Source organism: Anabrus simplex, chromosome 1 (genome assembly GCF_040414725.1).
Source record: "Anabrus simplex isolate iqAnaSimp1 chromosome 1, ASM4041472v1, whole genome shotgun sequence".
NCBI classification, from domain to species: Eukaryota; Metazoa; Arthropoda; class Insecta; order Orthoptera; family Tettigoniidae; genus Anabrus; species Anabrus simplex.
In genome coordinates, this window is record NC_090265.1 from 1,419,831,215 (window position 1) to 1,419,844,860 (window position 13,646).

General features: G+C 35.9%; 1 protein-coding gene across 6 annotated transcripts in view; it reads left to right on the forward strand.

The window, feature by feature from the left end:
• LOC136858376 (synaptic vesicle glycoprotein 2C) overlaps nt 1-13,646 on the forward strand; it is a 277,164-nt gene that overhangs the window by 145,936 nt on the left and 117,582 nt on the right. For all 6 annotated transcript variants that reach the window (XM_067137872.1, XM_067137876.1, XM_067137873.2 and 3 more), the window contains one exon: nt 10,413-10,587. In XM_067137872.1, the coding sequence (XP_066993973.1) occupies nt 10,413-10,587 (175 nt within the window). The remainder of the gene's footprint in view (nt 1-10,412; nt 10,588-13,646) is intronic.

The following is a 13,646-nucleotide window of genomic DNA, read 5'->3' on the forward strand; positions in this document are numbered from 1 at the left end:
CAAATACTGTAAAGTACGAATTGATTGGAAGAGAAAGGACACGTGCCTGATAAGAGTTTCAGATAAGAACAAAGAAAAGGCGCTAACAACTACAGGCATCAGAAGACAAGCTAGTCTCACAGATATTACTTCAGTGGCAAAACGAGCGAAATACGATACAGACGAATTCATTTTATCTACAACTCAAGTTTCTATGGAGGCAAATATTCCACTGGAAAAAGTTGATCATCCAAAGATGAGAGAGTGGATGGAGAAATATATACCAGGTTTGTGCAATACTATACAAATTTTTTTAGGAAGAAATTTTAGGTTATGTTTTTCTAATAACTTTGTGTGGTTATGCTTGTTTTCTTGTTTAATGACATTTAGGTCTAGATACTGCATGCTGGATCCCTCATTTACTTAAAATTATAAATCATTTAATTCATTCAAATGATGTTAAATAGCCCTCTAATATTAGGCCTATTGATTTTTTAAGGTGCTGGAGACTTGTCCACAACTGGAAGACTGTGGGAAGGTTCTGTACCTCGAATCATCAAAGAGAAGGAGGAAAGATTAAAAGAAGCTGTGAAGAATGAGAGAGTTTCAATTATGTGTGATATGAAATGGCGTATGGCTTTTAGTGCCGGGAGTGTCCGGGCTCACTAGATGCAGGTGTTTTGATTTGATGCCCATAGGCAACCTGCACGTCATGATGGGGATGAAATGATGATGAAGTCAACACATACACCTATCCCCCGTGCCAGCGAAATTAACCAATTATGGTTAAAATTCCCGACTTTGCCGGGAATCGAACCCGGGACCCCTGTGACCAAAGGCCAGCACGCTAACCATTCAGCCATGGAGCTGGACATTATGTGTGATGAAATGACTGATTAAAAAAATGGTAATGTATGCTTATGGTTCTGGTAAAAATGCTTAGTTGTGGAGATAGAATAGTTCAGAAGTTCTTTGTAGGGAGAGTGATAGTTATTGCAAATGCTGATGCTACAGCATGTTCACAGGCAATTATGAATGTAATTCACAAACTTGAAATTCAGTACCAGAATGTAGTTTCTATAACTTCAGATTCAGCACGTTGCATAGGCAAGAGCATAAACTCAGTTAGGGTTTTAGTTTCAGATGGGTTAGTACACACGCAGTTCTGGGCTCATAAACTGAATTTGGTGGGCGTTGTGCGGGCTGTGGAACTTAGTGCTTTCAACCAATATGTTGTACAGGCAGAACACATCTTCCTTAATACATGGAAGAGAAAGCATGTATACATTTAATTCTTGAAACAGAAATATGAAGACGAACCCACTAAAGCTAAACTCTTCCCTATTCCTGTGAACAACAGGTGGAACACATGGTTTAAAAGTGTTGGGTACCTTGGAGAATATCTTTGTAATCAGTCAGTAATGTTGATAGTGAGAGGGCATTCTCAACTTATTGTAATGTAATGTCTGATAGGAGAACAGCTCTGACTCCCAGTAATATGGAACTCATGGTATGTCAGTCTTTTTCAGATGGATGTGTAAATTATATGCTTAGGCTAGGCCCTACTTGTTAAAGAGACAGCTGATACAATTTTTTCAAATTTCCATGGTTTGACAAAATGCGTGATACTGTGTGTGTTCTAAGCAGAAGCATAACTCATGTATAATATACTTATGCAAAATAAGAACGTTGTTTATTTATTTATTTATTTATTTATTGGTGACAAAAGGTCCCATGAGCCTCTGGCTCGTGATAGGGACAATACAGTACATACTTTTTTAAGGCAACACAATAATTACATTTCATATACAATGGCTTTTCTGTAAAGTGACAAGTACTTTTTTTTTTTTTTTACATGTTAGGATCATAATTTTTCAGAAGTATATTCAGATATTGCATGGCTGTAATATACTAAATATGGACAATATATATATTATTGTATTAATTAAAGCAAGTTATACTGCAAATGTGTTATAAACTAAGTTCTTGGTTTACCTGTTATTGCTGAAAAGTGGAAATAAAATTTAGCAAAATTATTGATGAAATAAAATAAAAATAGCTAAAAATATACCAAAATAACTGTTAAAAAATGACAAAATTAGGCAAAAATTTTCAACACAAACAAGTGTGTCTACTAATGGTGCACTCAGTTTTATGTGATGAAATGAAAATAACTTAGCCACAGGAATCATCCAGTAGAATTACACTTCCATCAATAAACAGTACCACAATCATAATGTCAAAGTAACCAGATCACTCAGATGACACTAATTAAGAAGGTGGATCATTTACAGAAAGGTATAAAGTGGCAGGGAAGGATTCAGTTAGCTGGAATGTAGTAAGCAGTTTAGTCTGTTTAGTCTATGTTGATGATGACTTGGACTTAATGGTAGACTGTGCAGATAGCTTACAATCTAATATCTTGGCACTTAAAAATAGGTATCCAGACCAACTTTCCTGTATGGGAGTGTATGCTGGATGGACTCAGGATATCTTACACATAAGTAAGAAGTAACAGATATAAAAGTAGCAAGAATGATTGCTGGTACAAGCAGATGGGATAATTTAGAGTGGAGGATAGGAAAAGACAGGCAGAACAGGGTCATTGGAGGAAGAAAAGGGAGGAGGAAGTAGCTTCTGCAGCCATCAGGGCTGACCAGGAGGGAAAGGGATCAAATGAGGTGGGTAGGGATGAGGCTCTAGTCATGGGGGATTCCATTGTTAACATGTGGGGAAAGTGTGTGGAGGAAAGGGAACCAGGATAGAGTGTTATCCAGGAATTAGGTTAAGGCAGACATTGAGGAAAGTAGAAGAGAAGGAGGAGGGAAAGGAGAAGGTGGTAGTGTTTCAAGTTAGTACCAATAATGTAAGGCAAGCAGGTATAAGTACCAAAGTAGTTGGGAATCTGTAGGATCTCGTAAATGCAGCACGGGTGAAGTTTAAGGAAATGGAGTTGTGGAATAGTGGAATAGTGTGTAGGAGGGATACTGACTGGAAGGTGATTGAGGATTTAAATGAGACTATGGAGCGGGTATGTGGAAAACTGGGAGTGAGATTTCTACACTCTTATGGGTGGGTGGGAGATAGTTATCTGCGCTCAAATGGCCTTCACTTAAACAGCAGTGGTACGTATCACTTAGGAAATTTGTTTAGAAGGGTTATAGGGAGGTACATTCAGGGAAACAGGGTAGGCTAGGGAGCAGTGATAAGGGTACAAGGATCTAGAAGTCGAGTAGGGATGACATGAAAATGTTAGTGTTGAACTGTAGAAGAAATGTAAAGAAAGAATAGAATTAAGGTATTTAATAGATATATAGTCTAGTTTCCACATATTGTAATAGGAGTTGAGCCATGGCTGAGAAATGATATACTGGATGGACAAATTTTCTCACAGAACTGGAATGTGTATCATAGAGATAGGATAGGAATGATAGAAGGGTGAGTATTCATTCTATTGAAAGACAAATTTGTAAGACACGAAAAAGTTAAAGATGGCAAACATGAAATTCTCTGTGTAAGACTCATCTCTAAGGATAATAGGCAACTTGATGTCCTTGGAGTGCACAGTCTGAGAAAGGGTAGTGCTGAAGCTGATTCAGAATTATCTGATAAGATAATCAGCTATGTGGAAAACGATATGGAAAGGTACGTGATTATAACGGGTGATCTCAATTTACCTACCAAATGTCAATTGGGAAGGAAATATGAACAATCGGAAGCATGACCAACAAATGGCAAATAAATTAATATGGGAAGGACAGCTGATTCAGAAAGTGATGGAACCAACTAGAAGGAAGAATATTCTGGTCATGGTGCTGGTAAAACCAGATGAGCTCTATAGAGAAACCACAAGAATAAATGGTATTAGTGATCACAAAGCTGTTTTTGTCATAGTTAAAAATGAATGTGATAGAAAGAAGGTCTTAAAAGTAGAACTTAGGCAGTATCATATGGCTGATAAAACAAGCATGGGGGAGTTTTAAAAAAGTAATTATAATCAGTGGAAAACGGTAAATAAAAATGTAAACATACTCTGGGATGGGTTTAAAGCCATTGTTCAGGAATGTGAAGACAGGTTTTTACATTTAGGGATGGTTATGAATGGTAAAGACCACTATATTATAACAGAGAAGTAAAGAGACTAAGAAGGAGGTGCAGACTGGAAAGAAATAGAGTTAGAAATAGCTGTGGAACTAAGGAGAAATTGAAGGAACTTACTAGGAAATTGAATCTACCAAAGAAGTCAGCTAAGGATAACATGTTGGCAAGCATAATTGGCCGTCATACAAATTTCAGTGAAAAATGGAAGGGTATGTTTAGGTACTTTAAGGCAGAAACAGGTTCCAAAAAGGACATTCCAGGAATCATTGATTGACAAGGGGAGTGTGTATGTGAGGATCTTCAAAAGGCAGAAGTATTCAGTCAGCAGTATGTAAAGATTGTTTGTTACAAGGATAATGTCCAGATAGAGGAAGTGACTAACACTAAAGAAGTATTAAAATTTACCTATAATAACAATGACATTTACAGTAAGAGACAAAAGTTGAAAACTAGAAGGGGATATACTGAATATAGTGGGTTGGGATATGGTACCATATCTGAAGTCCTTATATGATTATTGTTTGGCTGAAGGAGCTATACCAAATGAATGGAGAGTTGCTGAAGTAGCCCTGTGTATAAAGGAAAGGGTGATAGACATAAAGCTGAAAATTACAGACCAGTCAGTTTGACATGCATTGTGTGTAAGCTTTGGGAAAGCATTCTTTCTGATTATATTAGATACTAGCAAGATACCCGTGCTTCACTACAGTATTATACTGAAATTTATAATTGAATGCTTATTGTTTTAGATACCGTAAAGTGGGGTGACTTTGAACATTTTAAAATTATTTTTGTAAATAAAACCAAAACTTCTCAAGATATTGACAGTAGACATTTTGGGAAGTTGCAAGAGGTGTTACTGAATGTGACAAAGCAAACTATATGTTTTTATCCCCTCCACTTTTTTTATTTTAAAATATTTTTGACTGTTCAATTTCACCCCATGGTTCGGGGTCACTTTGAACATAGAGACATTTGTCTACTGTGTGGAAGTCATACCATGTACTGGTCAATTACACCCCTATCATATGAAAGAGCATAGTATTTTGTATATAAATGTAGTTTTGAAAGTAACTTATTTTAAAACTTTGAGTATTATTTATGAGTTTTCTTTTACGACCTCAAATCTTTTCATACAATTATGGATAAATTTTGCTAATAATGGAAATGAGTACTAACCTACTTATGAAATAAGAAAATTATATAAAAACAGGCCTTTTGAAAACAAATTGAATGACTTTAATCATAACAAACCATCAGCCATCACTGAACAGCTGATCTGTCAGTGTCAAAGGACATCGGAACTGCTGTTCAAAGCTTGGTTCAAAGTCGCCCCTTAAAAGACAAGTCTTCATATTTTATTTTTTTACGTCACCAAAGAATAAATATAAAATGTTTTGCTTTCTGTAAATGTCCATTTAAGATGTTTACCTTGCCCACAAAGACTCGTTTTGAATTCTGAAACATAAAATACTTCTAATATTAGGCAAATGTATTTGAGGTTAGAAAAAAGAACGACATTTCCAGAATGTATTTTATTTTCTGGAGTTGGTATACTACGTTATTTCATATCGACTGTTAAATCATCTGAAAGTATCGATTATTGGCGATTTTCAACGCTTGTAACTACAGTTACTTATCTACACAGTAGAGTGCAGCATTACATTAAGAAAAACGCTAAATTACTGTTCAAAGTCACCTCGCCGTTCAAAGTCACCCCACTTTACGGTATATAATCCGCCGAAATTCGCGATCTGACTCGTTTTCTATTATTTTACAGCACGTTTCCTCCCATTTTTCAATATTCCTTTCCAGCAATCGATTTCGTACTTCCCGGGCTAGGCTCAGGTATTCCTCCTGGTCAGTTGGGTCCGTAAATCTTTGCCATCTTTTCCTTTAATCATTTTTAATATAGATAAAATCCTTCAGGAGATCCGGCATGGTGTCATATTGGGTGATTTGGCGGCACTGAACCCGCGGCCGGACTGCATTCTTAGTCATTACCCGTCCAGGAGCCGTTGCCAGCACGGTCCGCACATTTGACGACGGTCCGGAACATTATTATTATTATTATTATTATTATTATTATTATTATTATTATTATTATTATGTGTTGCTGGAATGGCTGATGACAGGGAAAACCGGAGTATCCGGAGAAAAACCTGTCCCGCCTCCGTTTTGTCCAGCACGAATGTCACATGGAGTGACCGGGATTTGAACCACGGAACCCAGCTTTGAGAGGCCGGCGCGGTGCCGCCTGAGCAACAGAGGATCCTTGTAAGTACATTAATAACAGTAAAATCAATTGGTCTCACCTCCTTCTACACCCCACCGCCGTTAAGTTTATTTACCGCCAACACCCCCCCCCCCCACAAAAAGAAATGAAAAGAAGGCTTGTTTCTTTATGTTTAAGGGAGATTCCAAACTCCAATGTTCACGTCTATTACCTTCAGTTTTGAGATATAAGTATCCCCATAAAAGTAATTTACTATTTTCACTTCATTTCACACTACTCCCCCCCCACCCCCACCCCCCCACCCCCCTAAGTGAACTTTCCCGAAAAAATACTTGTTTCTTTAATAGTAAAGGATCTTCTAAATACCAATTATCACGACTCTAACTTCCTCAGTTTTTGATTTATGTGTCCTCATGAAAGGAATTCAACTCCTTTACACTCCCGCCCTCCAAGATGGTTTCCCGCCCAAAATGCGTTTTTCTTTGTTTTTAAAGGAGATCCAAATATGAATTTTCACATCTGTAATAACTTTAGTTTTTATTAGATGTATGTATTCTCATACAATTAAGCCAATTAATTTTTCAATTCTTTCACCCCCCCCCCCCCCCGCTTCATTGGATTTTAAGAGAATTCGTGTATTTTTACTTTTAAAGCAGATTGAAAATATCAAATTTCACGTCTGTAAAATCTTCATTTTTGATATATCAGTAGCCTAATTAAAAGAATTCAACACCATTTTCAGTCACTTTAACCCTCCCCCCCCTTCCACCCAGGTGATATTTCCGAAAACTAAAAATACATGTTTCTTTATGTTTAATAGAGATAAAAAATACCATTTTTCACTTCTGTAACATGTTAAGTTTTTTAGATGTACTGTAAAAATTCTCATTTCAAAATTTCACCCCTTTTGAGTTCCCCTTAAGTGGAGTTTCCAAAAACAAATCACCTATGTTTCTTTACATTTACAGGAGATTCCAAACACCCACTTTTTACGTCTGTAACATTTTACGTTTCCAAGATATTCTGTAGATATAGTCTTTCAAAAATTCACCCCAATTTGTCACTCCTGTTTAACCGCCATTAATTGGATTTTCCGAAAACAAAATATACGTGTTTCTTTATTTTTAAAGGAGATTCTAAATACCAAATTTCACATCTATAACCTTTAAAAGTTTTGAGATATAGATACACTCATTTTAAAATATTACCCCCTTTTCACCCCCTCCCTTAATTGGATTTTCCAGAAACAAAAAAATACGTGTTTCTTTATTTTTAAAGGAGATCCCAAACACCGATTTTCAGGTCTGTAATATCTTCAGTTTCTGAGATATAAGTAACCTCATTAAAGGCATTCAACCCATTTTCCACCCCTTTTCACTCCTCCTATTGCGATTTTCCAAAAACAAAAAAATACGTGTTTCTTTATTTTTAATGAAGATTCTAAATACCAGTTTTTACATCTGCAAACTTTAAAAGTTTGGAGATAGAGATTCACTCATTTTAAAAATTCACCCCCTTTTCACCCTCCCATTAATTGGATTTTCCAAAAACAAAAAAAATACCTGTTTCTTTATTTTTAAAAGAGATCAAAAGTACCAATTTTCAGGTCTGTAATATCTTCAGTTTCTGAGATATAAGTACCGGTATCCTGATTGAAGGCATTCAACCCATTTTTCCCCATTTTGACCCTTTTTCACCCCTCCTATTGGGGTTTTCAGAAAACAAAAAAATACGTGTATCCTTATTTTAAAAGAAGATTCTAAATACCAATTTTTACATCTGTAAACTTTTAAAGTTTTGAGATATAGATACATTCTTTTTAAAATTTCCCCCCCCCCCCCTTTTCACCCCCTTAGCGAGCACCTACATCTTAATATGAATATATCCCCAAAATTTCATTTCTTTATGTCCAGTAGTTTTGGCTCAGCGATGATGAATCAGTCAGTCAGTCAGTCAGTCAGTCAAGACAAGTTATTTTATATATATAGATGTTTGCCAAATTAATAACTGGTTCGATAGAAGGCAGTTCGGGTTTAGGAAAGGTTATTCCACTGAAGTTCAACTTGTAGGATTCCAGCAAGAAGAAAATTGAACTCAGAGAATTAGAGTAGGTGAATATTTGTCTGACTCTGTAATGATTAAGAGGGGAATTCCTCAAGCCAGTGTTATTGGACCTATATGTTTTCTTATATATATCAATAATATCAGTAAAGAAGTGGAATCAGAGATAAGGCTTTTTGCAGATGATGTTATTCTGTACAGAGTAATAAATAAGTTACAAGATTGTGAGCAACTGCAAAATGACCTCAATAATATTGTGAGATGGACAGTAGGCAATGGTATGATGATAATAAATGAGGTTAAAACAAAATTTGGGCTGGGAAGACTTGGGAGAAAGGAGACAAGCTGCTTGACTGAGTGGTATGTTCTGAGCTGTCATTGTAAAGTGGGCGTGGATTGACATTAGTATACGAATAAGTTTGTGTGGTGTCTTTAAAAGTAGGAAAGATCACAGTATTAAGATGAAGTTGGAATTCAAGAGGACAAATTGGGGCAAATATTTATTTGTAGGAAGTTAGGGATTGGAATAACTTACCAAAGGAGATGTTCAATAAATTTCTTTGCAATCATTTAAGAAAAGGCCAGGAAAACAACAGATATGGAATCTGCCAGCTGGGCAACTGCCCTAATGCTGATCAGGATTGATTGATTGATTGATTGATTGATTGATTGATTGATTGATTGATTGATTGATTGATTGATTGATTGATTGATTGATTGATTGATTGATTGATTGATTGATTGATTGATTGATTGATTGATTGATTGATTTGATCATGGAAACATACTCAGAATAAGGAGATAAAGGCTGTTAGTAATGAACTCATTGTATAAAGCTGTGCGCATAATTAAATAATGGAAAGGAACAACGAGTGAAAGTGTCAAATCATATCTGTAGAAAGATAACATGAATAGGAACACACCAAGTGTATAGGCTGCAAGGTATGGGCCACGAAGCTGTAAGCTTGCATTCTGGAGATGGTGGGTTCGAACCTCACCATCGACAGGCCTGAAGGTGGATTTCCATGGTTTTCCATTTCATATCAGACATGCTTGAGCTGTACCTTCCTTAACACTAAAGGCTACTTCCTTCCTAGTCCTAGTCTTTTCCTATCCCACCAATACCAAAACCTAACTGAGTCAATGCAATGTTAAACCTCAGGTAGCAAATGTATAGCAACACTCAATAGGGTTAAACACAATGACAAGTCAGTATCAGAAGATGGAGCAATAGAAAAGGAAATAAAGAAAAACGTGAAAACACAAAAGGACAAGAACAATTTAATCACTAATCACAATTTAATTTGCACTACTGGCTTCAAATAGACAGGCTCTTCTCATTGATCCCAAATCTTCTACATTCATTTTTTCTGAGCTTCAACAGGAGGGTGGACTTCAGTGCTCATTGAGGGGCTATCTTCAGTCTTGATGTGAGAGGTGGGACATGAATAAAGCTGATTAGACACAAGAAAAGGAAAGATGAATGTGTATGAATGTCTGGAGATTGGTGGGTTTTTTTCCTTTGACTCCATTTCTGTTGCTTCATTTTCTGATGGTAAATAGTCATATTGACCTGTTGAGTTCTGTTTCTTTAGAGTTTTTCTTATCTTTATCTTTATTTTTATGGTCTTCCCTTTTCCAAGCATTGAATCCTGCCCTCGTGATGAAGCTGAGAAACAGAAATAAGCTTGTCAGGGGCTGAGAAGAAATGCATGTAGCAATTGGGATTGATAATAAGAGAGGTTATCTATTTGAAGATAACAGTGTATAAATGTATAGAGATCATACTTACCCTCTTGTGTTTTTATGTTTATCCTTGTCTGCCTTCCTGCTGCTCCACCTTCTGATGGTTACTTGCTGTTGTGTTTATCCTATTATGTTTTCCTTAAATCACCATCATTTAGAAATATTATAATTGATTTAAGAGTCATTTATTTATTTTCAGTGTCAGTAAATCTTACAAAATCATCCTTATCACCACATGACAAACCTTTCACAACTATCTATCTCTATGGGATATGTTCTGCAATTACAGAATGAATACAATACGTCTCTGGGTGCCACAGTTATTTGCCACTATGGAAGCATACCTGAATAAAGTTGGTAGAGATGATACCGGAAATGTTTCTCTCTGCCAAATGCTTTCAAATGAACTCCAGAATACAACATTCAATTATACTGAAGTTGCTAATACAACTGAATGTACAGTGGTAAGTTCACAATATTATATTTCTCATTTTAATTTTTATCAGACATCTAGAGAAAGAACTTTAACCTTCAAATGATAAAGCTGTTGTAATTGGTAACATCCTCCTAGTAAAACACATCTGATATTTTGGATCACCATTGATGTTCACATTCCCACTTTATGTATTCCTTGCGTTCATACATTTGTTATAATCAATAGAAAGTAAAGAAATGAAGTAAAGTGTTAAAATATAACTTAAAAGCTTTTCAGTCTGTCAAACTCACAAGTTGGTATCTCTGAAAACTGTAAAAGTAGTTAGTGGGACGTAAAGCGAATAACATTATTTATTAAACTCACAAGTTCAAATATAAATATAACACTATAACATACCTGTACAAAAATACAAGCTATTAAACAAAAAATGACATGTTTCATTCTACAAGAACATCCTCTTTAAATCATGCATATACAGTATATGTACAATATTATTTATGTTGCATAAACTTGTCAATGATTGAGAGTTGGTGATAATATGAACAAATATTGACAAATAATGATTGTATTAGTATTCAACCAGCACCATATTACGGTAACTTATAAAGATGTTTATGCTCGACGATGCCAAAATATAAATATTATATGCCAGAAAACTGAATCTTAATGAGGCTCATTATTGTTCAAGTTTCATTATGATATAGATTCTCCACCAATCAGGGTTCAGATTTTCATTATGATATAGATTCTCCACCAATCAGGGTTCAGATTTTCATTATGATACAGGTTCTCCACCAATTAGAGTTCAGATTTTCATTATGCTACAGGTTCTCCACCAATCAGAGTTCTTATTGTCATTATGATACAACTGTTTGACCAATTAGGTAAGGATACCATTGCACCTGCGCTCAACGCACTAGCTTCGCACTTGTTTCCAAAATCAAACATGTCGGACACACATATTAACATCAATGCACCTTCTACTTCCAATATTCCACAATCACAAGGCACATTCCCCCAAATTCACTTCACCAACTGTACAATAAACAATTTGTAATTGAAATAGAGCTAGGTTATGGTAACCTTCTATCAAAGCTTTGAAAACATATGACACTGTCAAGATCTCTGATCCACTCACGGAAAATCAATAACCCAGCACATGCGCTCTGTTCAGTAAACTCAACTGTTAAGCGACATCTCGACAGAAATTCATGAATATTTAAAAATAATAATTATCATCGAGCATAAACAACTGTACACAACTCACCTATAATGGTAATCAAGACACTCGTATGGAAATTATAAAACTTGCTTTGCTCGTTTTATAAACACACTCGTGTCTTAATTTTTGCCATTATAGGCTTGTTGCATAATGTACTATTCTGTACTTATCTAAGCTGCTAAAGTGTAGTCTGTTGCCTTCAATCACTGTTTCTGGACTGTGGTCATGGAGGGATTGAATGTAAAGTTTCTGTGGGCATTGCACTCTGTTCAGCAAAGAGGAGAAGGGAAGTAGGGGAGTGTTTTCAATCCTGCCTTCTGTCCATTGGAGAGGGGAGAGGGTTATTTTGCTTCTTCATGTTATAATTGGAGTACATGAAAGTCAATCATTTTGATTAAATAAAGTATGGAATTTAATTATATAAATGATAACCAAAATATTTGCCTCGAGTGGCAAAAGACGGTGCTTAAATTCAGAGAATTTATTACAGCTAAGAATATCCTAAATCACATTCCAGACATTTAATTCAGAGATTTCTTCCTGTGCACTTCATTAAGCACTAATGCAAAAAGTGTAAATTTTGTTCAGATGTTAAATAAGTAAAGCAAAGAGCGAGGAAATGTTTAAATGTGTATAGTCATTTAGACTGGATTTGTTAGCTTCTTTTTTTAATGTAAATGGAGTAATTGGCATGAACTGTCACATATGTGCTCTCCGAAGGCTGAATGCTGATTGTATCTGATCGCATTTTTGTGTTCTTTGTATCTTGTTTGGCCTATATATGTGGCATTGCATTTAGGTTCTTGGCACTTGAATTCATAAACTTCTGACTTGGAGAAAAGGTCTTTTCTGTTTAGATTGCATTTGCTCATGTGTCTTTGTAGTGTATTGTTTGTTCTAGAGGCTACTTTTAGACCTTGTTTTTTGAGAACTTTAGCTATTTTGGATGTGTTCTTGTTAACATAGTTGAGAACAATGTATTTTCCTCTTTCATGTGTGATTTTTTGGGTGTTCTTTATTTTGTTTATTTAATAGTTATCTACTGTGCCTGGAAGGTGGTTGTTTCCTTTCACGATTTGTCTAATTATTTGTATCTCTTCATTGAAATCTGTTGTGTTCATTGGTATGGAAATCTCTCTGTGTATCATTGTACTCAGTCCTGCTACTTTGCGGATGTATGGGTGGTTCAATTCATTGTCAATAGTGTGTGATGTCTGAGTTGGCTTTCTATATGAGGGGGTACCCAAAAATAGTTGGAATAACATTGCTGTGGGCGAAGCTTGAGTAGTGCGGATTTCTGCCGCTCGGTGTGTATAGCGCAACTCATTGCCAATTCAGTGTCGCTTATGTTGACAACCTGGCTTGTTCTGTTCATCTGCAGTGATTGTTTTTGCTAGCGCTGTTTTGTTCTTGTTTTGTTGTTTATGATGGCAAGTTTAAGTGAACAACATGCAAAATTGGGAAGTTGTAAGAAGATTGTGCAATAGTGTTTGTCAAAAAAGACCCGATCTGTGACAGACAGGAGACTGGTTCATCCACCACGATAACACACCTGCACACACAGCCTTCTCTGTTAGACAGTTTTTGGATAAAAATTGCATGGTTCCGCTGCCCCACACCTGACCTGGCTCCATGTGACTTTTTCTTATTTCCCTGCATGAAAAGAGGCATGAAAGGACACCGATTTGACAGCATTAAAGAGGTCAAGAAGAAATTAGGAAAGAGCTGTCAGCCATTTCTAAAGATGACTACAAAAAATGTTTGCGAACAGTGGAAGCAACGGTGAGACAAATGTATTAGTTGTAATGGAGAGTATTTTGAAGGGGATAAGGTTCTTTTGTAAAAAAAAAAGAAAATATATAGCT